At 38.5% G+C, this 25,583-nt stretch overlaps 1 protein-coding gene across 1 annotated transcript; it reads right to left on the bottom strand.

Moving 5' to 3' along the window:
• Positions 1-1,810: 1,810 nt before the first annotated feature.
• LOC106085556 (protein THEM6) lies at positions 1,811-21,519 on the bottom strand. The gene is made up of 3 exons (XM_013249867.2): positions 20,214-21,519; positions 2,415-2,629; positions 1,811-2,340 (listed from the first exon to the last, which is right to left on the bottom strand). The coding sequence occupies exons 1-3, from the start codon at positions 20,374-20,376 to the stop codon at positions 1,993-1,995; spliced, it is 726 nt and encodes a 241-aa protein (XP_013105321.1). The 5' UTR covers positions 20,377-21,519; the 3' UTR covers positions 1,811-1,992.
• Between the last annotated feature and the right edge of the window lie 4,064 nt (positions 21,520-25,583).

The raw sequence follows: 25,583 nt of genomic DNA, 5'->3' as shown, positions 1-25,583 counted from the left end.
TTGTGTATGCCAACAATGTGGAGTATATTTGAATTCAAGAAACACCCATGAGACCTAGAAGTTTAAATTATAATTGTAAATGTAAGTAATTGTTTATTTTGCGTATTGTAGAAGGCACACCGGAGCACGCTTTGGTCAAATCTATCAACAGCGACTGAAACAAAGAGCATAAGAGTGCGTGTGACTTGCCATCAACGCTACCGTAAAGGGCTGCACTAAACCCCCGGAATATTGCTTTGATGTTCCTACCTCACCGCTTTGCAAAGATGAGTTTCAAATGGTAACCTAAAGAATACAGTAGGCCTGTAGTAATATAAACAAGTCAGAGCGTGCTAAGTTCGGCCGGGCCGAATCTTATATACCCAGCACCATGGATCGGATTTATCGAGTTCTATGCGCGGTATCTCTTTTTAGACAAACAAAGAATATTGAATAAGAACTGTTATGCTATTGGAGCTATATCGTTTTATAGTCCGATGGCTGTATTCAATTTGTCCAATTGTTGACAATAAACATCCGAATTAATCGTTTGGTTCCTTGGATGCAGCTCAAAATATACCACACCCTTCCAATCCCACCAAACAGACAGCATAACCTTCATTTGGTGGATATCAGCCTTTGAAGTGGTTTGAGCTGGTTCACCATGCTTGGACCATGATCGTTTTCGACTAACGTTGTTGTAAACAATCCATTTTTCATCTCCAGTTATGATTCGTTTTAAAGACGGATCGAATTCATTGCGTTTAAGGTGCATATCACAAGCGTTGATTCGGTTTGTTAAATGAATTTCTTTCAATACATGTGGTACCCATATTAAAATTAACGCCAAACAAACAAATGTAAACAAAATTTCGCGCACTTTTTTTCTAAAGCAAGCTAAAAGTAACAGCAGATAACTGACAGAAGAAAGAAAGCAATTACAGAGTCACAAGCCGTTGAAAAAAATTGTCAACGCCGACTATATTACTACTATATTACCGACAATTACTTTTTGGGCAACCCAATACTTTATGGGGTATCAGACGTATATTTTGAGGTGTTACAAACAGAATGACGAAATTAGTATACCCCCATCCTATGGTGGAGGGTATAATAAAGGCAATTACGAATTTGCGATTCTTTCAATGATCGGCATTCATGGTTTCTCAACGTCACGCATATATAAGAAGGATAACATAAAAAAAAAAACACTTTTATACTATTTTCTCGAATCGATAAGAAATTTCTCGAAAATCTGAAATTTCTGCTCTTAGCGAAATTTCTTACTTCCTTACCTTCTTGCTTTGCGCTTTTATCTTACCTTCAAATTTCTGTTGTTCTTTTCTCTCACACACACACACTCTCCCCCCGTTTCTCTGATTACAATCCCTTGTTACATCTTCGAGAAGAATTTATTTCAACTCCATCGCTTTTACAACAAAACTACAAATATTGGGTTGCCCAAAAAGTAATTGCGGATTTTTTAAAAGAAAGTAAATGCATTTTTAATAAAGCTTAGAATGAACTTTAATCAAATATACTTTTTTTACACTTTCTTTCTAAAGCTAGCTAAGTAACAGCTGATAACTGACAGAAGAAAGAATGCAATTACAGAGTCACAAGCTGTGAAAAAATTTGTCAACGCCGACTATATGAAAAATCCGCAATTACTTTTTGGGCAACCCAATACAAATAAATTTGATTTCGTTCATTTAATGAGATATTCCATTTCATTTCTCTTAGGTTTCTTTTTAGTTACATTAAAATACAGACACTTAGTTCATACATGTAAGTATGTATGTATACATATATATATATATATATGATGAATGCAATGTATGTATGTGTATAGACAGATTGTACATGAATAACACAACTAAAACAATTTGTATTTTTAATACTTGTACTAGAGCATACAAAAAATCCAAAATCCATACGAGTATAAAAACAAAACAACAAAATTAGTAGACATCAATTGATGGTGGATAAACCTAAAATGTATACCACAGGTAATCAGGAATTTTGTCTTAAATTCTTGCTCGAAATATCATTGTACTCAATCCACTTCAGGATCTCTGGCGGCAGATCTGGTTTCACCTTTGTTCTCACTTGGCCATTTTCCGCCATATCCTGATCCACGTTCGTGCTGGCGATGGCATGATCGAGACTAACCGTAGAGCTTAAAGTATTACGAGAGGCTTGCAGTTGCGCTGTTTTGGGAGACAATAATTCGTTCATTACATCCTCTGCTGAGCAGTCTACAATGCGCTGTCGACATATGGCTATGCAATGGATAAATTGGTCTGAGGGTCTAATGAAACGATGTTCCATATAGACGGATTGATCATCCCAGTAAATGATCTGAAATATAAAGACATGTTAATGATATTGTTGGTTGCTTACTTGCTTAGTTTTGCGGAAAGTTTTGTTCTTACCTTGGAAGTTATTCGGAATGTACAGAATGGTCGTATGAAACGACGATATCTGACTGTGGCTGCACCCTGAAATACGGAACCACCTTTGCCCACAATTGTACGATATAAATTGGTGCGTTCATAGAAATCCACTCGCGCAAAATCCAATTCTCTTAAATAGCGGGCATTGTTCATATGATAGAGAAGAGTGTCGATGTCGTTTGTTAAACAAATGCCTAAAAAAAGGAAAAAACAAATAATTCACAACGTTTATTAATTTTTCGCAAAAATTCAAGTAATAAATTTCTCTTTTCATACCCTCCACCATAGGAAGGTATAGTAACTTATGTTTCCCCAAAAACATGAAATATGTATAAAATTTTGGGGTCAAATAATCTGGGGGAACGCCCCATCCCAAAACCCAACCGAACGGACATGTTTACCGATTGGGACAATATGGATATCAAATGAAAGGTATTTAAGAGTAGAGTTGGAACTTGTCATTAACATGTCACCATTAGTGTAGGTTATTGGAAGTCATAACGAAACACCTCATGCAAAATGTCTATCAAATCGGATGAGTATTGCGCCCTCTAGAGGCTCAAGAATTCAAGACCCAAGATCGGTTTACTTGGCGCAGTTGTTGGAAGTTATACCAAAACCCTCCACCATAGGATGGGAGGTATAGTAATTTCGTCATTCCGTTTGTTACACCTCGAAATATGCGTCTAAGACCCATTCAAGTATATATATTCTTGATCATGATGACATTTTAAGTCGATCTAGTCCGTCTGTCCGTCCGTCTGTCGGAAGCACTCTAACTTTCGAAAGAGTAAAGCGAGGCTCTTGAAATTTTGCACAAATACTTCTTATTAGTGTAGGTCAGTTGGGAATGTAAATGGGTCAATGTTTTGATATAGCTGCCATATAAACCGATCTTGGGTCCTGACTTCTTGAGCTTCTAAAGGGCGCAATTCTTATCCGATTTGGCTGAAATTTTGCACGTGGTGTTGTGGTATCACTTCCAGCAACTGTATTAAGTATGGTCGAAATCGGTTGATAACCTGATATAGCTGTCATATAATCCTACCTTGGGTCTTGACTTCTAGAGGGCGTAATTCTTATTCGCTTTGGCTGAAATGATGTGATATCACTTCCAATAACTCTGTCAAGTATAGTCTAAATCAGTTTATAACCTGATTTAGCCGCCATATAAACCAATCTCCCGGTTAGACTTCTTGAGCCTCTAGAGGGCGCAATTCTTATCCAATTTGGCTAAAATTTTGCATATGTTGGTTTGGTATAACTTCCAACAATTGTGCTAAGAATGGTTCAAATCGGTTCCTATCCTGATATAGCTGCCATATAAACCGACCTTGGGTCTTGACTTCTAGAGCTTCTAGAGGGCGCAATTCTTATCCGCTTTGGTTAAAAATTTACATGAAGTGTTTCGGTATGACTTCCAACAACTGTGTCAAGTATCGTCTAAATCAGTCTATAACCTGATGTAGCCGCCATATAAACCGATCTCCCGAATAGACTTCTTGAGCCTCTAGAGGGCGCAATTCTTATCCGATTTGGCCAACATTTTGCATGAAGTTGTTTTATTTTGACTTCCAACAACTGTGTCAATTATAGTCTAAACAGTCCTGACATAGCCGCCAATTAAACCGATCTACCGATTAGACTTCTTGGGCTCTAGAGGGCGCAATTTTTATTCAATAACGTTCAAATTTTGCATATGTCGTTTTGGTATGACTTCCAGGAACTGTTTCAAGTATGGTCCATACCGGTATAAAACCTGATATTGCTCCCATATAAACCGATCTCTCAGTTTGACTTTTTGAGCCTCTGGGGGCGGAATTATTACTCGATTTGCCTGAAATTTTTGGAGGTGGAGGTGTTTTTCTATGATTGGTATTTTTCTATTTGAAAAACTCATTCAAAGAACTTGACAAATGCGATCCATGGTGGAGGGTATATAAGATTCGGGCCGGTCGAACTAAGCACGCTTTTACTTGTTATTTCTTATACAATATGGAAAATTTATTCTTATATAGCTTATAATTTTCCAACAATTTTCAAGAGGAGACATTTATTTAGAGAAATAAAATTTTCTATAAAATAAAATTTTAAAAAACTTTGTATTAAAATAAAATTTTTAAGAACAATTTTCAAGAGGAGATATTTATTTACAGAAATAAAATTTTCTATAAAATAAAATTTAAAAAAAATTTGAATTTAAATAAAATTTTTAAAAAATATTCGAAAGCTATAAAATGATCAGTAGAAATAAAATTCAGATCAGAATTTTCTATAGAAATATAATTCAGACCAGAATTTTCTATAGAAATATAATTCAGACTAGAATTTTCTATAGAAATAAAATTTTGACAAAATTTTCTAAGAAATACAATTTTGACAAATTTTTCTAAGAAATAAAATTTTGACAAAATTTTCTAAGAAATAAAATTTTTACAAAATTTTCTAAGAAATAAAATTTTGACAAAATTTTCTATCGAAACAAAATCTTCTATTTTATAAAAATTAAATTGTTCCGCTTTGTTTGTTGTTAGTTTGTTTGTCTGTTCCATATAGACTCAAAAACGGGTAAGCCTATTTTCATGAAATTTTCACAGATGGTAAATTTTTTGATATCCGAAGGGGGGCGGACCCTCCCCCATATCCTCATTTTCGAAAACGTCAGATCTCAAAGATGGGTGCGCTGATTTAAGCGAAATTATGCATGCCACCTTATGTTTCCCCAAAAAAACATGAAATTTGTATAAAATTTGGGGTCAAATAATCTGGGGGAACGCCCCATCCGAACGGACATGTTTACCGATTGAGACAATATGGGTATCAAATGAAAGGTATTTAAGAGTAGAGTACGAACTTGGCATTAAAATGTCACCATAAGTGTAGGTTATTGGAAGTCTTTACGAAACACCTCATGCAAAATGTCTATCAAATCGGATGAGAATTGCGCGCTCTATTGGCTCAAGAAGTCAAGATCCAAGATCGGTTTATATAACAGCTTTATCAAAACATGGACCGATTTGAACCATACTTGGCGCAGTTGTTGGGATTAGGGATTTTTTTTTGCAGCAAGGAGTTCCTGACTTAGATTTTCCTTCTGGAGGTTACATTTTAATATTCCCAGCGCACAACAAGCTTAAGTGTATGTCCATAGTGGCATGGGGCGCATTAATATCCGCACACTCTTTTCAACCAAACCTAACCTAATCACAAAAAAAAACGACAGACGGACTTACATCACAGAAGGGATATGAGGACAGACGCACATTGTTTAGCCGAAACAGCAGAAAGTGCTGAGTCGAACTACCCTCAAACAGGAACTTTTACCGCTTTGGGCAATTTGGGTATCAAATGATAGGTATTTAAAAGTGAAGTACAAATCTGACATAAAAAATGATTCTTTAGTGTCTGAGGGCCCCTAGACTTTGCACGATCCGGTCGTTTGAAACATTTTGCAAATGCAAATTTGCCCATGAACATTTCATTAACAGGGAGCAAACTTCTAACATAACAATGGGTGCCGTCCGGTTCAATGATAAGGGACCTTATTTTTGCCGAGTGTGACACCTCCTTTACATGGCTTCTATGCATGCTATAGAGCCCCACAAATGTCGCCAGCATTAGGAGGGAAAACCACCGCTGACCAATTTTTACTGATGTTCTCACCAAGATTCGAACCAAGACGTTCAGCGTCATAGGTGGGCACGCTAACCTCAGCGCTATGGTAGCTTTCAAACATTTTACATCTCTTTAAAGCTTCGTGCGCGTTTCTTATCCACACCCTTGACCCAGATATCGTCATCTTGAATGGCTTCGGATTCATCAAGTTAACTGACGGTATACCTACGACCATTATTGCTAAGTCGCTTACCCTCTCATTACCCCTTATTCCACTATGTCTGGTATAGGGATTGTACCATATTCAAAGTAGACGTTCACCTTTCTCTTACATACCAATGCCATGATCTCAAGGTAAAATACAAAGACAAATTTGCCCATGAACATTCCATTAAGGAACAAGGGCAAACTTCTCAGAAGTTTAAGCTTAATAATAAGGAGCCACCTTTTTATAGCCAATTCTGAACGGCGTGCCGCAGTGCAAGAAGTGAGAAAGGGAGAAGTTTTTACGTGGCATAGTAACTTATGAATGTCGCCAGGATTAGGAGGGTATTCCCATAGCTGAAAAATGTTTTTCTAATGTTCTCGCCAGGATTCGAACCCAGGCATTCAGCGACATAGGCGGGCATGTTAATCTCTTCGGCCTCCGATCTAAAGTTATTGTTTGTTATCTGCGCAATAGAAAACTTATTGTCCGAAATGATGTTCACACTTGTTGAACCCCTTCCTGTTCTACTCCAGTTTTGATCCATCCGCGTAGCACGATCTACCGATTTGACAGTATTCTGTCAAGCTAAACCGTGCCGCGACAAAGCCTTGCATTGTGCCTAACGGCAATATTGCTACCCGTAAAAACTTTCACACTAGTTGACCTCCTACTAGGGCATGGCCGACTATTCTAGATATCCTGCCCATATACAGATTGAGTATAAGGCAGCCACCTCGTCTTTCAGACTTAAGACTATGGGACAATGGATAGAGAATAAGAGCAGATCATACCATCGTGGTATAATCAAAGCGACGACGTGCAGATGCAGGATGCAGGAGACGACACCTGAGTTAAAGTTCGAGGCACTAGCACCAGCGACACAGTCTTGGTTTTGTTGAACTTTGGATTTCCACCTGCATATTCATGCAACAGGGATGAATAAAGCTATAGGCAGAGTGGGCCTGGCCGTCTTAATTGAAAAACCAAGGTCTGAGATCTGTTACAGACTGTCTGACCATAATATGGACCTACAGGCGGTATGGAGTTAACGTGAGGAAAGCGAATGTGAACATCTTTACGGAGTGTAAACCGGGCATCAGGGCTATAACAACCAGAAAGATAAGGCTGCGAATATGATAGGAGTTTAAGAAGGACATTACCGCCTTCTCAGTAAATGGCACGATCAGCATCGTTTCGATGCCATGTCACAGCGAAGTAATGGAGAACAAAAAGCCGTGGGTGAAACGGCGTGAAGGCCAGTGTGGCATTCGGCATCATTACTGGTACATATATTATTGGATAGAACTTCGGGCGCACTTATGCAAAGTTAGGTGCCTCAAGTGACAGCGTGTGAAGAGCAAGTCGTGAAGACCATACGACGTTGTACAATAGGATAGAATAGAAAAAACAAGAAAAAACTAGTTGACCTCCTACTAGGGCATGGCCGACTATTCTAGATATCCTGCCCATATACAGATTGAGTATAAGGCAGCCACCTCGTCTTTCAGACTTAAGACTATGGGACAATGGATAGAGAATAAGAGCAGATCATACCATCGTGGTATAATCAAAGCGACGACGTGCAGATGCAGGATGCAGGAGACGACACCTGAGTTAAAGTTCGAGGCACTAGCACCAGCGACACAGTCTTGGTTTTGTTGAACTTTGGATTTCCACCTGCATATTCATGCAACAGGGATGAATAAAGCTATAGGCAGAGTGGGCCTGGCCGTCTTAATTGAAAAACCAAGGTCTGAGATCTGTTACAGACTGTCTGACCATAATATGGACCTACAGGCGGTATGGAGTTAACGTGAGGAAAGCGAATGTGAACATCTTTACGGAGTGTAAACCGGGCATCAGGGCTATAACAACCAGAAAGATAAGGCTGCGAATATGATAGGAGTTTAAGAAGGACATTACCGCCTTCTCAGTAAATGGCACGATCAGCATCGTTTCGATGCCATGTCACAGCGAAGTAATGGAGAACAAAAAGCCGTGGGTGAAACGGCGTGAAGGCCAGTGTGGCATTCGGCATCATTACTGGTACATATATTATTGGATAGAACTTCGGGCGCACTTATGCAAAGTTAGGTGCCTCAAGTGACAGCGTGTGAAGAGCAAGTCGTGAAGACCATACGACGTTGTACAATAGGATAGAATAGAAAAAACAAGTAAGAGCGTGCTATGTTCGGCCGGGCCGAATCTTATATACACACCACCATGGATCGCGTTTATCGAGTTCTTTGCGCGGTATCTCTTTTTAGGCAAACAAAGAATAAAGAATAAGAACTATTATGCTATTCGAGCTATATCAAGTGAATTAAATGTTGAACATTATAAAAGTCATTGTGTAATATTTCGGTGTGTTCGGATAAGAATAAACCTTGAAGGGGCTCAAGAAGCAAAATCGGGAGATCGGTTAATATGGGAGCTTTATCAAGCTATAGATCGATTCAGACCATATTGAAAACGCATTGGAGAAACCATTGTACAAAATTTCTGCCAAATCGGATTAGAATTTCGCCCTCTAGAGGCTCAAGAACTCAAGATCCAAGATCGGTTTATATAACAGCTATATTAGGTTATGAACCGATTTGCGCCATACTTAACACAGTTGTTGGAAGTCATAACAAAACACCTCATGCTGAATTTCAGCCAAATCGGATGAGAACTGCGCCCTCTAGTGGCTCAAGAATTCAAGATCCAAGATCAGTTTATATAGCAGCTATACCAGATTATGAACCGATTTGAACCATACTTAGCACAGTTGTTGGAAGTGATGCCAAAACAACTCATGCTAAATTTCAACCAAATCGGATGAGAACTGCGCCCTCTAGTGGCTCAAGAACTCAAGATCCAAGATCGGTTTATATAACAGCTATACCAGGTTATGAACATATTTGAACCATACTTAGAACAGATGTTGAAAGTGATACCAAAAACCTCATGCAAAATTTCAGCCAAATTGGATGAGAACTGCGCCCTCTACTGACTTAAGAACTCAAAATCCAAGATCGGTTTATATGGCAGCTATATCAGGTTATGAACCGATTTGCGCCATACTTAACACAGTTGTTGGAAGTCATAACAAAACACCTCATGCTGAATTTCAGCCAAATCGGATGAGAACTGCGCCCTCTAGTGGCTCAAGAATTCAAGATCCAAGATCGGTTTATATAGCAGCTATACCAGATTATGAACCGATTTGAACCATACTTAGCACAGTTGTTGGAAGTGATGCCAAAACAACTCATGCTAAATTTCAACCAAATCGGATGAGAACTGCGCCCTCTAGTGGCTCAAGAACTCAAGATCCAAGATCGGTTTATATAACAGCTATACCAGGTTATGAACATATTTGAACCATACTTAGAACAGATGTTGAAAGTGATACCAAAAACCTCATGCAAAATTTCAGCCAAATTGGATGAGAACTGCGCCCTCTACTGACTTAAGAACTCAAAATCCGAGATCGGTTTATATGGCAGCTATATCAGGTTATGAACCGATTTGAACCATATTTAACACACTTGTTGGAAGTGATATCAAAACAACACCTGCAAAATTTCAAATTGGACGACATTTGCGCCCTCTAGAGGTTCAGGAAGTCAAGACCCAAGACCAATGTGGCCCATTTACAATCCCAACCGACCTACACTAATAAAAAGTATTTGCGCAAAATTTCAAGCGGCTAGCTTTACGCGTTCGAAAGTTAGCGTGCTTTCGACAGACAGACGGACGGACGACCAGACCGACGGACGGACATACGGACGGACGGACAGACGGACGGGCGTATCGACTAGATCGACTTGAGATGTCATGACGATCAAGAATATATATACTCTATAGGGTCTTAGACGCCTATTTCGAGGTGTTACAAACACAATGACGAAATTAGTGTACCCCCATCCTATGGTGGAGGGCATAAAATTAGTAAAAAAGTTGGTGTTTGGAAACTATTAGCTCAAACTATTTGAAATTTCAAATAGTTTGAGCTAAAGTGTTAACAAGGTCGCAAAATTACAAGGTCGTCCGTAAACTTCTTGGCATGACCTTTTAAAATTAGTCACCACGGCATTTCGAAAATTTGTTCGGGTTGCCAAATCTTAATTTGTAGTCTGGTTTCCGGCACATGGGTGCAGATACAACACCAGACATGAACCAGCTTATGGCATAGAATGGGAAGCTATAAAGGATTTTGTGAGCAGCACGGAATTCCTTACATATATCTCTTCGGGGGAACTCTTCGGATTTGGAACGCACAGCAAACCAATTACTGGCTAGATTAGAATCTCGGGCTAGATTAGAATCTCCTCCCTCCTTTTAACCCATGGCTGAATTATTTAAAGGTAGGCTCACGCGAACAGCTGTTAACAGCCGGTCAGATTCGATGGAATTAAGACGTCAATTTTTTTTTTGCATTCTCATTGTTGTTATCTTCTACTCTGTTCATGTACGCATATTTTCTGCATACCTATGCACACACAAATTTCTTTGTGAGTATTGGCAAAACGTCGATCAGTTTAATTACAAGATGGTGATTTCACCATATGGTTTTTATGTTGTTGTACAAATGTGACAGCCATATAAAACTTCTCTACATAAAGTTATCACTCAGAGGCACAAACTTCGGACTCTGCTGCAAAGAACAAATCCCCTATCATTAATTTAAAAAATGCTTAGATAGGTCAGCATTCATTGTTCCTAAATGAAATGCTCCGGACCGAAATTTGTGCCTATGAATAAGTTTTCTTTTTTGTAGGTTAGATTGAAAAGAGGGTGCGGATATTAATCCGCCCCCTGCCACTATGGCCGGGGCCATACGCTATTTTTTGTAACCTCCAGCAAATTTTCCACCGTTTTTTTTTTTGGTTATCTATTGGGTTGCCCAAAAAGTAATTGCGGATTTTTTAAAAGAAAGTAAATGCATTTTTAATAATACTTAGAATGAACTTTAATCAAATATACATTTTTACACTTTTTTTCTAAAGCAAGCTTAAAGTATAAGCTGATAACTGACAGACGAAAGAATGCAATTACAGAGTCACAAGCTGTGAAAAAATTTGTCAACGCCGACTATATGAAAAATCCGCAATTACTTTTTGGGCAACCCATATTATGTCTTAACAAAAAGTCCAATAACAATCATTATTTACCAATGTTAGACTGTCTTTATCAACCACAAAGTAGTGTTGCCAAACAGAAGTACAAATAAGTTGTGCATGCTTTTCGTGCAGATGTTTTAATGTATGCAATTAATAACATGTCAAAGCCAACGTACGACACATGTACTATAAGATTCATTGCAAAGGTGTTTACAATAGGGTGGGTCAATTTAATTTATTGACAAAATCGTACTCTACGACGAGTTCTGAAAGGTTTTGTAAAAAAAACATGAATCTCAAATTAATATAAAGCTTAAATTTTGCACAAATACTTCTTATTGATGTAGTTCTTTGGGGATTGCAAATAGGTCATATGGGTTCAAATTTTGATATAGCTCCCATATAAAGTGATCCTTAGATCTAAAGTCTCGAGGCCCTAAACGCCACTTTTATTATCATACTAGGCTGATACTTGGTAGGTAGTATTTTGTTACGAGTTTCAACAACGGTGCCAAGTATGATCCAAATCTATCTTTAAACTGGTATATCGATTTGACATCTTGACCCCGGGAAACCGCTAATGTTAACCGATTTGGCTGAAATTTAACACGTGTTGTTCTGTTATGACTTCCAACATCAGTAATATTTTGTATATGATATAACCCCCTATACCAAATGCAAATTAGACCATGAACAATCCATAAAGGAACATGGTCAAACTTCTCACATATCAATGAGTGCTGCCCGATTCAAGTTTAAGCTCATTTATAAGAAGCTTCCTTCCTACCTTCTTAACGACGTGCCGCAGTGCAACACAGATTTGAGGAGAAGTTTTTACATGGCTGCCATACCAAATGATACATTAATTCACAAATGTTGCCAGCAATAGGAGGGGAACCGCTAATAATTTTTCTGATGTTCTCGCCAAGATACGAACCCAGGCGTTCAGAGTCATAGGTGAATATGCTAATCTCTGCGCTGCGGTGGCCTTCCCTCTATAAACCGATCTCCCGATTTGAGATATTGAACTTCTGGATGACCCAATTGCTGTTCGATTTGGATGCAATTTTAATACCCACCACCGAAGGATGGGGGTATATTCATTTTGTCATTCCGTTTGCAACACATCGAAATATCCATTTCCGACCCTATAAGGAATATATATTCTTGATCAGCGTAAAAATCTAAGACGATCTAGCCTTGTCCGTCCGTCTGTCTGTTGAAATCACGATACAGTCTTTAAAAATAGAGGTATTGAGCTGAAACTTGACACAGATCCTTTTTTTTCCATAAGCAGGTTGAGTTCGAAGATGCGCTATATCGGACTATATCTTCATATAGCCCCCATATGGACCTATCCGCCTATTTAGGGTCAAAAACCAAATTTATTATCCGATTTTGCTGAAATTTGGCACAGTAAATTGTGTTAGGCCAGTCGACATCCTCTTTCAATTTAGCCCCGATCGGTCCAGATTTGGATATAGTTGCCATAGAGACCGACCTCTCGATATAAGATTTTGGGCCCATAAAAGACGTATTTATTGTCCAATTTCACCGAAATTTGGGACAGTGAGGTGTGTAAGACTCTTTGATATCTTTCTGCAAATTGGCCCAGATCGGTCCAGATTTGGATATAGCTGCCACATAGACCGATCTCTCGATTTAGGGTCTTGGGCCCATAAAAGGAGCTTTTATTGTCCGATTTCGCCAAAATTTGGGACAGTGAATATTGTTAGGCCTTTCGACATCCTTCTTCAATTTGGCCTAGATCGGTACAGATTTGGATTTAGCTGCCATACAGACCGAACTCTCTATTTAAGGTCTTGGGCCCATAAAAGCCACATTTCTAATCCGATTTTGCTGAAATTCGGGAGAGTGTGTTATGTTAGGCCCTTCGACATTCTTCTTCAGTTTGGCCCAGATCGGTTCAGATTTGGATATAGCTGCCATAAAGACCGATCTCTCGATAGAAGATTTTGGGCCCATATAGGGCGCTTTTATTGTCCAATTTCGCCGAAATTTGGGACAGTGAGTTGTGTTAGGACCTTCGACACTCTTCTTTAATTTGGCTCAGATCGGTCCAGATTTGGATATAGCTGCCATATAGACCGATCTCTCGGTTTTAGGTTTTGGGGCCATAAAAGGCGCATTTATTGTCCGATGTCGCTGAAATTTGAGACAGTGAGTTGTGTTAGGCTCTTCGACATTCTTCTTCAATTTGGCCCCGATCGGTCTAGATTTGGATATAGTTGCCACATAGAACGATCTCTCGATTTAGGGTCTTAGGTCCATAAAAGGCTGCATTTATGTCCGATTTCGCCGAAATTTTGGACAGTGAGTTGTGTAAGACTCTTTGATGACTTTCTGCAAATTGGCCCAGATCGGTCCAGATTTTGATATAGCTGCCACATAGACCGATCTCTCGATTTAAGGTCTTGGGCTTATAAAAGGAGCTTTTATTGTCCGATTTTGCCAAAATTTGGGACAGTGAGTAGTGTTAGGCCTTTCGACATCCTTCTTCAATTTGGCCTAGATCGGTCCAGATTTGGATATAGCTGCCATATAGACCGATCTCTCTATTTAAGGTTTGGGCCCATGAAAAGCACATTTATAATCCAAGTGACTTCTGTTAGGCTTTTTGACATCCGTGTCGTATATGGTTCAGATTGGTTCATATTTGGATATGGCTACCAAAAAGATCAATATTTTGTTCTACAAAATTGAATAATGACTTGTACTTATTACACCACTCAATGTCCCTACCGAATTTGGTCCAAATCGGACCATATTTCGATATAGCTGCTATGGATTCATAAAGTATGCATTTTTCACCGGATTATGACGAAAGGTGGTTTACATATATACCCGAGGTGGTGGGTATCCAAAGTTCGGACCGGCAGAACTTAACGCCTTTTACTTGTTTACGTTGTTTTCTGTTATGACATTCAACATTCGTGGCAAGTATGGTCCAAATCGCTAAATAACCTGATATGGCTCCCATATAAACCGGTCTCCCGATTAGTCGTGTACGGCCTCAAGAAGGTTAATTTTTGCCTGATTTGGAAATTTTGTGTGTTGTGTTGAGAGGCACAACTTAGTTCATTTGTGTAAGGTTGTAGCAGAAAATATGGTGGTGCGTTCCCAAGATTCGGTCCTATTGAACTTAGTACATTTTTATTTGTTCCATGTTGATTGAAGTATAACTTCCTATATACTGACTCATCACTTAAATTATGTTAGGCTAAAAGAGTAAAACAAATCCTCACATTAAAAGAAGCGACTATTTTTCCTTATTATTAGGCTCTTCCCTCTCTCTCTCATTGCCTTTGCTCAAATATCCACTCAGCTTAAGCTAAAGAGTATTGACATTTAAATTCCTAAGCTTGTATTTTCATTGTATTCTCTTCAAAAAAAAAACAACAATAGTCTTTTTGGTTTGTTTTTATTTGTATTTCATTTAAAACCCTTGGTGGATGAGTATCATTAGACCCCATATTAAAATGCGGCAAAATATTGATTTCGGCCTTGTCGTTTTAATTGAATTTTCTCAGGCATGCCGGAAATCTAAATACTCAGCTATAACTACGGCCAATTGGACATATTGTTTTTATTTTAAGTAGAGGAAAAAGAAAGAAAAACAAAAAGAAGACTTTGTGAACATTTAATAGGTGGAAATACTAAAGGGTGATTTTTTTGAGGTTAGGATTTTCATGCATTAGTATTTGACAGATCACGTGGGATTTCAGACATGGTGTCAAAGAGACAGATGCTCAGTATGCTTTGACATTTCATCATGAATAGACTTACTAACGAGCAACGCTTGCAAATCATTGAATTTTATTACCAAAATCAGTGTTCGGTTCCAAAATGTGTTCATTCACCGTAACGTTGCGTCCAACAGCATCTTTGAAAAAATACGGTCCAATGATTCCACCAGCGTACAAACCACACCAAACAGTGCATTTTTCGGGATGCATGGGCAGTTCTTGAACGGCTTCTGGTTGCTCTTCACTCCAAATGCGGCAATTTTGCTTATTTACGTAGCCATTCAACCATAAATGAGCCTCATCGCTGAACAAAATTTGTCAAAATTTGAACACATTTCGAACCGAACACTGATTTTGGTAATAAAATTCAATGATTTGCAAGCGTTGCTCGTTAGTAAGTCTATTCATGATGAAATGTCAAAGCATACTGAGCATCTTTCTCTTTGACACCATGTCTGAAATCCCACGTGATCTGTCAAATACTAATGCATGAAAATCCTAACCTCAAAAAAATCACCCTTTATAACACGACAATGGTGGCGGCCAGCCATAAAACTAAAAGTACCGACATACAAGTGGTTGTTATTTGACCTCTGGCAACACCCACCACCACCATCATCAGACTGGCACACTAAAAACATCATCCTTATGGGTTAGCTGTCAATAAAGCTCAAAGGCGTAATACACACACAACGAGAAGAGGGGAAAATCAAAAAATAACAAAAATTAAAACGAAACAAAAAAATTCAATGCGAAATTAATGTTGAAAATTCTAATGACCTACACCACCACTTTAATACAGGGTATTATAACTTTGAGCTTTTGTTTGCAACGCTAGGGAGGGGAAGAGCTAGACCCATTGATAAGTATACTGATCGGCTTAGAATCACTTCCTAATTTGACTTAGCTAAGCCCGTCTATTTGTCCATGCATTCAAGGTACGAGTCGCATTTGTAGTTCAATTGACTTCAAATTTTGCACAAGTAGCTTTTTTGGACCAAGGACAACTATTGATTTTGAACAAAAATCGTGTCAGTTTTGGATATAGCTTCCTTATTTTTCATACAAGTGGTTGTTATTTGACCTCTGGCAACACCCACCACCACCATCATCAGACTGGCACACTAAAAACATCATCCTTATGGGTTAGCTGTCAATAAAGCTCAAAGGCGTAATACACACACAACGAGAAGAGGGGAAAATCAAAAAATAACAAAAATTAAAACGAAACAAAAAAATTCAATGCGAAATTAATGTTGAAAATTCTAATGACCTACACCACCACTTTAATACAGGGTATTATAACTTTGAGCTTTTGTTTGCAACGCTAGGGAGGGGAAGAGCTAGACCCATTGATAAGTATACTGATCGGCTTAGAATCACTTCCTAATTTGACTTAGCTAAGCCCGTCTATTTGTCCATGCATTCAAGGTACGAGTCGCATTTGTAGTTCAATTGACTTCAAATTTTGCACAAGTAGCTTTTTTGGACCAAGGACAACTATTGATTTTGAAAAAAAATCGTGTCAGTTTTGGATATAGCTTCCTTATTTTTCATCCGATATGCGCTTTTAAGGCTCTAGTACACTCAGAGAAATTTGTTAGTAAAAACAAAACAAAACGTTATTTGCCTGTTAGGGCAAATATATTTTTAAACCATATTAGGTGTGATGGCTTCAAGGGCCGTGCGCTGGTATGTTGAATTTGAATCGTATTTATAACGAAAACGCCTCTATGGTACAAATACCGCATTAACCACGCTCGACAACCCTGTCTATTAGCTGTACTTTTCCCAATCCATGTGTTTTCGTGTAATGACAGATTTTCTTTTCTGCGACAATTACACTACTACTTAAAAATTGTTTAACTTTGGTGCGTTGTTATACCCACCACCGTAGGCTAGGGGGTATATTCATTTAGTCATTCCGTTGGCAAAACTGTCTGTCGGTCCGTCTGTTGTAATCACTCTACAGCCTTCAAAAATTGAGATATTGAGCTTAAATTTGGCACAGATACATCTTTTTGATGCACGTTGGTTAAGTTCTTGAACGGCCCAAATCGGACCATATTTGGATATAGCTGCTATATAGACCGATCTGACGATAAAGGGTCTAATGTCCATAAATGCTTTATTTCTTATCCGATTTCGCTTAAATTTGAAACAGTGAATAGTTTAATATCTCTCGACAAATATAGTTCAGATCGGACTATGTTTATATGTAGCTGCCATATATATCGATCTGTCGATAAAGGGTCTGAAACCCATAAAAGCTTTATTTATTACCCGATTTCGCTGAAATTTGAAACAGTGGGTTATTTTAAGCCTCCCGACATCTGACCTAAATCTCCCGATAAAGGGTCTGAGGCCAATAAAAGCTTTATTTTTTAACCGATTTCGCTGAAATTTGAAACAGTGAGTAGTTGTACGCTTCACAACATCCGACTCAAATATGCTGCAGATCGGACTATATTTAGATATTGCTGCCATATAGACCGATCTTCCGATAAAGGGTTATTGACAGAGTTACATTGTTTCAACGCAACACTCAAAACAAAGCTAATTCTATTTCGATAGTGCGTCACCCCGTAAGGCTTTAGCTTCACCAAGTTTACAGATGGCAGTACTCCGGCTTTCTCGGTCAAATCGTCTGTCTTTTATTCCTCCTTACTCCGCTATGGACCGGCATGCAAACAATGTGGGTCGTACCATTCTCAGAGAAGGCGTTTATCTCCTTCTTACACTCCAAGGCTGTTTCTAACCTTAACCTTTTGACGTCCCCGCTTTAACTCCTACCACCACACGCACTCCGTGTTCACCCTCAATGTAGGTCTCAGGCCCACTCTGTTCTCTAGCTTTGAGCAGTAGCATGAACTTCCAGATGACAATACCAGTGTTCCGTCAAACAAGGTCTGTGCTGCTGCCAGCAGTGCCTAGCTCTCGACCGATGTCTTAAGTATTCGGTATGAAATCTCTTCCAATCCATACTGGTTTCCTATCGTTGCCTTGGTTTTACCGAACTTCTTCTGGTATGAACTTCTTCTATCCTCTATTCATGCTCCCATCGTCTCATCCCATCGTCCCTACTTAACCCGTAAGGCTATGGATTGGATGTAGACTGGTACTCGCGGCCCTTATCGTCCCGTGTCCTTGAACCAAGTGTTCTTTGAACCTGTTGTATTGTCACTATGTTGCACTCAACTCCATCGCAGTCCACCAAACTACTGAGGAGTCATTGCATGTAAGTATTGGTCCAATAACGCCCCTGTAGAGCCAGAGGACTATCCTAGGATTTCGGCCCCATTTCGAGTCTACATTCCGTCTACATAGCTCCCAACATCCTGTTCAAAATTACTCCCAAGTATTTGTTCTTGTTGGATATCGAAATCGTTGAGTTGTGGAAACGTGGCGCCTCAAGTGAACTCATCGTCTTTTTTCCTAGTGAACAGGCAGATTTCCGTCTTCTCCGGGTTATCATTCAGACCCGTAGGTTTAGCTTAGTAGTATGCCCTCTCCAAAACCTTTTAGCTTTTCTGCATCGCTGATTCGGATTCCGATCAAAGTCTGGTAAAAAATAACCGTTATTCTCAAATTTTGTGAGTTGTATTGGTACTCACGTCTATTATATATGTTGGTAATATCAGGTATTTGGGATTGTCACATACACAATTCTTGAAAACAGTTGCATATTTTGGTACTTTTATCGATTATTTAGCCATAAAATCGGAAATGTGATTTATTTTTGTATGGTGCAACCTGCAAAAAACACAGGATTTAGCACTTAAATCTCAAATAGACTATAAATCCGAATTTAAGGCTCACGCCAGCTGATTTTATAAAAGGAAAACTGATGATCGCGCCATGGCATAATTACCAGGTGTAGTGTACCGTAAACAGCAGAGTACAATTTTTTCTCTATAGTGTGCCGTAAGCAGCTGAGTACAATTTTTTCTCTATGTGCATGTGCACTATCTGTCAACGAGTTTTGGTTGTGTGTCTGTATTATAGTTAAGAACTATAACAGACACTAATACGAAAAATGGCGCGAACTGGTAAAATACACAAAATCAGAGTTGCACTAATCACTGATTTTGACAGATAGTGCACTCAATATTTTGTTTTTGGGCAACTGTCACTACCTGTAAATGTATATATCTGGTGTTCGAGCCATCCGAGCAATCCGGACTTAAAGCGCAGTGTTAACGGGGCTTAAATGTACTTTATGTCACCTTAGAATATCGAAACGGTCAGAAATATATATATGCCAAATGGGATCACAAATCTTTATTTGGAGTTGTTACAAACGGAATGACTAGATTATAAGGGGTATACTCCTTATCCTATGGTGGTGGATATAAAAATTGAAAATTCCATAAATCATATTTAGCACTTAAATCTCAAATAGACTATAATTCCGAATTTAAGGCTCACGCCAGCTGATTTTATAAAAGGAAAACTGATGATCGCGCCATGGCATAATTACCAGGTGTAGTGTACCGTAAACAGCAGAGTACAATTTTTTCTCTATAGTGTGCCGTAAGCAGCTGAGTACAATTTTTTCTCTATGTGCATGTGCACTATCTGTCAACGAGTTTTGGTTGTGTGTCTGTATTATAGTTAAGAACTATAACAGACACAAATACGAAAAATGGCGCGAACTGGTAAAATACACAAAATCAGAGTTGCACTAATCACTGATTTTGACAGATAGTGCACTCAATATTTTGTTTTTGGGCAACTGTCACTACCTGTAAATGTATATATCTGGTGTTCGAGCCATCCGAGCAATCCGGACTTAAAGCGCAGTGTTAACGGGGCTTAAACGTACTTTATGTCACCTTAGAATATCGAAACGGTCAGAAATATATATATGCCAAATGGGATCACAAATCTTTATTTGGAGTTGTTACAAACGGAATGACTAGATTATAAGGGGTATACCCCTTATCCTATGGTGGTGGATATAAAAATTGAAAATTCCATAAATCATATTCCCCCCCCCAAAAAAAAAACATTTGGTTTCATTTCTACACCACTGATTAAATGTTTTTGCTGTCTGCTAGGGTTTGGGGGAAATACCTACCGGAAACACTCGTCGTCTCAAGGATGTGGCATTTTCTTTTGACAAAGCGAGCCAAAAACACACATAGGCACATACGTAGGAAGTAATGAAGTTCAAAAAGGCAATAAAGCAACAAAACCCCTGTCAAACAGTACACCAGCCACCATCCATATTCCACTGCCATTTTTGTTTTGGCCGCAATGCTTGATGTGACGTGTAGAAATAAATTTCGAAATTCAATAGTTTTTATATAGAGAGTTATTTACTACTTATTTTATAATTCGGGGTTCTTATTGTTGGTGGGTTGTTTGGTTGGTCTAGTGGGCTAGGTACTCTGCTCCACACTGCTACTCTAGGATCGTATGTTCAGATTTTGAAATGTTATATATAAGAGTGCTAAGTAAATTCCAGCACATAAAAGTTCGTTGACAGCCATATTAAGATACGCATTGTTGTTGATATTGTGTTGTGTGCTGGCATGTATATATGTATGTATTGGTTTGTTTTCTCCTTTGGCCTATTCCCATTTAGCCGCTGTTGCTTTTTTGGCTTAATAATTGCCCACACAATTGCATCACATTATTTTTTTTTTTTGTTTGTTGTTCTTTTTTCGCTATTGTAGAACTGCCTTACGGGAGTCTTTTCGGTAAGCGCTCCCAGCCTCAAAGGGATACGTAGAAAGAAACCGTACAAAAGGACCTCGTTAGCAATGGCGGCACAATGTACTCACACATATATAGGTCAATAACAGGATTACTTCATCTCAACCATACCCTAATATGAGGGATGATGATGGATGGGGTTGGTGGTGATGGTGGCGTTGGAGATATGGGAAGCCCACAGTAATGTAATTATTATTGGGTAAGGTGAATAGATTGGCTGGATGAATGTTCGAAGCCAATACTACCGCAGGTGCAGCAACAGCATCAGCTATGATACAAGTTTCCCAAAAAGCACTCACACACACTTTACAAAATTTTCTTTTTTGTTCACATTTAATTTTCACTAAACTGTCATTTTAAAGTCAGTCACTAACAATATTAATATTCAATACATTGGCTTATATAAAAATCATATTCATTTATTTGAAAACGGCTTTGGATTTTGCATATATTTTATAATTTTTTTCTTTTAATTTCTTAAAAAAGGATTATCTTTGCTGAGACACACTGCTTCACGACCATTATTTAATTAATTTCTATGGCCTATGGTTGTGTCAGTATCTTTTCTTTTTTGCAACATTTGACACAAGCACTCTAGTAACTAACACATACACGCACGCACACAAATAAATAAACAAACAATTCTTAAAGAACTAAAGACTACGACTAACTCTTTGACTGCCGTTAGTTAGTTTTGTTGAATAATTTCCTATTGCCTGAAATATTTTTTGTTGTTTTTTTTCCTTTCAAGCGTTGTCGTCGCCTCTCATCTTTGACGTTGCGAGAGACTCTCAAATATAATATTAAGGAGAGCAAGAGAGGGACATTTGTGCTAAAACAGACTTCTAGTTAACGCATGCGCTGTAAGGCTCAGTGGCTACTGTAGTAGAAATTACACTAGTCCACACAAATTCAAACAAAAGGGCAACAAATTTTAGATGAAATATATAAAATATTGACAAAAGATTTTTAACTTGTAAAAGCGTGCTAAGTTCGGCCGGGCCGAATCTTATATACGACCACTACCATGGATCGCATATGTCAAGTTCCCTGAATGACATTCTCAATATATATATGAGCTACATCAAGTTATAGACCGATATGGACCGCACTTGCCATGGCTGTTAGAAGTCATAGAAAAAACCATCTCCGAGGTAGATAAAATTACTGAATATCTCAAAGTTGTGGTTCCCAACCTTCTCGATTTTCTTTATGTGCTCGGTTGTACAAAGCGTTTTGGGAGTTGGAACCATCTATTTCGTCTTATCTCCATTTACTGCCAGACCCATTTTCACCGACTCTCTTTCGATTCTTTCAAAGACTGCAGTTACTACTTCCGGTGGCCGACCTATTATGTCGATGTCAACGGCATAGGCGATTAGCATGTGTTCTCTTGTAATTAGTGTGCCATATCTATTCACATCTGCATCTCGTATAATCTTCTCCAGCAGGATATTAAAGAGATCACATGATAGGCTGTCTCCTTGTCTGAAACCGCGTGTGGATTTGAATGTTACAGAGAGATTCTTTCTTATCCTTACTGAGGAACGTGTATCAGCAAGTGTCATCCTGCAGAGTCTTATTAATTTTGCAGGGATGCCAAACTCAGACATGGCTTGAAATACCTTCGAACGTAAAGGGGTTTCGAAAGCGATTTTGTAGTCGTCCAAGAGATGGTAGGTAGGTGTTGATATGTCCTTCTCGGGTCTTTTCCAGGATTTGTCGCAGTGTGAATATCTGATCCAGGGTTGATTTACAAGGTCTAAAGACGCATTGATAGGCCCCAAATATCTCATTGAATTTAGGTTTTAATCTTTCACACAGTACGCTCGAGAGTATCTTGCATGCGATGGGGAGGAGAAACTACATGGCGCATTTTTCTCGAAAGAGTATGGAACGAGGATGCACATAAAAGGTGAGTTCAATTTTTTTTATATTTGTTTGGAATTTTGTAGTAAATCTAAATGTCAAATACTTGATAACACAACTGTGATTTTTTTTCTAAAATCTTAAAAATATGTTCTATTTGATCCGATATTCCTCATAGAAGCAACAAAACAGTGTTATAATGATGTAAATGCAAATATAAAACACATTTGAAGAAGATAAGTTGTAAAACAAAGTTTATTTCTAAAACTACTTTGACATTTCAATTTACGGCATTTGCCACTCAAAGTAGTTTTGTTGGGGGCAGAATTTTGTTGTGAACCTACCCCTTAATTGTACCATGGTATGGAACCTACTTTTATAATATCGTTCTATTTATTTACCACAATATTTTTCTCTTTTTATACCGATCACCGTAGGACGACCTAAATATTGTACATATCGGACTATATTTAGATATAGCTGTCATATAGACCGATCTGCCGATAAAGGGTCTGAAGCCCATAAAAGCTTTATTTTTCGTTGAAACTTGAAACAGTGAGTATGTTAAGACCTCCCAACATCCGACCTAAATATGGTTCAGATCGGACTATATTTAAATATAGCTACTATATAGACCGATCTCCCGATAAAGGATCTGAAGGCCATAAAAACTTTATTTATTACCCGATTTCGCTGAAATGTGCAACAGTTGGTTATTTAAAGCCTCCCGACATATGACCTAAATATGGATTAGATCGGTTCATATTTAGATATAGCCGCCATATAGACCGATCTCCCGTTAAGGGGTCTGATGGCAATAAAAGCTTTATTTTTTATCCGATTTCGGTGAAATTAAAAAACAGTGAGTTATTTTTAGCCTCCTGACACCCCACCTAAATATGGTTCAGATCGGACTATATTTAGATATAGCTGTCATATAGACCGACCTGCCGATATGGGGTCTGAAGCCAATAAAAGCTTTATTTATTACCCGATTTCGGTGAAATTTGAAACAGTGAGTTATTTTTAGCCTCCTGACACCCGACCTAAATATGGTTCAGATCGGACTATATTTAGATATATCTGTCATATAGACCGATCTCCCGATAAGGGATCTGAAGACCATAAAAGCATTATTTATTACCCGATTTCTCTGAAATGTGCAACAGTGGGTTATTTTAAGCCACCCGACACCCGACCTAAATATGGTTCAGATGGGACTATATTTAGATATAGCTGTCATATAGACCGATCTCCCGATAAGGGGTCTGAAGACCATAAAAGCATTATTTATTACCCGATTTCGCTGAAATGTGCAACAGTGGGTTATTTTAAGCCACCCGACACCCGACCTAAATATGGTTCAGATCGGACTATATTTAGATATAGCTGCCATATAGACCGATCTGCCGATAAAGGGACTGAAGTTCATAAAAGCTTTATTTATTACCCGATTTCACTGAAATTTGCAACAGTGGGTTATTTTAAGCCTCCCGACATCTGACCTAAATATGGATTAGATCGGTTCATATTTAGATATAGCCGCCATATAGACCGATCTCCCGATAAAGGGTCAGAAGCCAATAAAAGCTTTTTTTAGTACCCAATTTCGCTGAAATTTTAAACAGTGTGTAGGTTAAACCTCCTAATATCCGACCTAAATATGGTTCTGATCGGACTATATTTAGATATAGCTGTCATATAGACCGATCTGCCGATAAGGGGACTGAAGTCCATGAAACTTTATTTATTACCCGATTTCGCTCAAATTTTAAACAGTGAGTTTTTCTGAGCCTCCCGACATCTGACCAAAATATGGATTAAATAGGTTCATATTTAGATATAGCCGCCATATAGACCGATCACCCGATAAGGGGTCTGATGGCCATAAAAGCTTTGTTTTATCCGATTTCGGTGAAATTTGAAACAGTGAGTTATTTTAGGCCACCCGACCTAAATATGGCTCAGATCGGACTACATTTAGATATAGCTGTCATATAGACCGATCTCCCGATAAAGGGTCTGAAGCCCATAAAAGCTTTATTTATTACCCCATTTCGCTGAAATTTGGAATAGTGCGCAGTTTAAAGCCTCCCAGCATCTGACCTTAATATTGTACATATCGGACTATATTTAGGTATAGCTGTCAAATAGATCGATCTGCCGATAAAGGGACTGAAGTTCATAAAAGCTTTTTCTGAGCCTCACGATATTCGACCTTAATATGGTTCAGATCGGTTTATAATTAGATAAATCTGCCAAAAAGGTCAATATTTTGCTCTACAAAATTGAATAGTGACATATATATTAGATCACTCAATTTCCGTGCCGAATTTAGGTGCATAAGTTATACAATTTTCAACGGATTGTGACGAAAGGGAATTTACATATATACCCGAGGTGGTGGGTATCCAAAGTTCGGCCCGGCCGAACTTAATGCCTTCGACTACGACTGCTGTGGATTTTCGCTTGCGATAATAGGAATAAAACCCCGTTTACACTGCTGATTAAATCCGGATTTAAGGCTCTCGTTAGCTGATTTTATAAAGGGAAAACAGATGATCGAGCCATTAAATCCAGATTTAAAGAGCAGTGGAAACGGGGTTTTAGGATGATTATCTTTGGCATTGTTTAACAACTGCCTGCGATTTGAGATAAGACGAGAGAAAACTGTCGAAAGCGAGTAAGCTACAGAATACAATGAAATTCGCTTTCGACTACGACTGCTGTGGATTTATGCTTTCGATAACAGGAATAAAACCCCGTTTACACTGCTCATTAAATCCGGATTTAAGGCTCTCGTCAGCTGATTTTATAAAGGAAAAACAGATGATCGAACCGTTAAATCCAGATTTAAAGA

The sequence above is a fragment of the Stomoxys calcitrans genome, chromosome 4 (genome assembly GCF_963082655.1).
Source record: "Stomoxys calcitrans chromosome 4, idStoCalc2.1, whole genome shotgun sequence".
Lineage (NCBI taxonomy): Eukaryota > Metazoa > Arthropoda > Insecta > Diptera > Muscidae > Stomoxys > Stomoxys calcitrans.
This window is presented reverse-complemented; position numbering and strand designations above follow the sequence as displayed.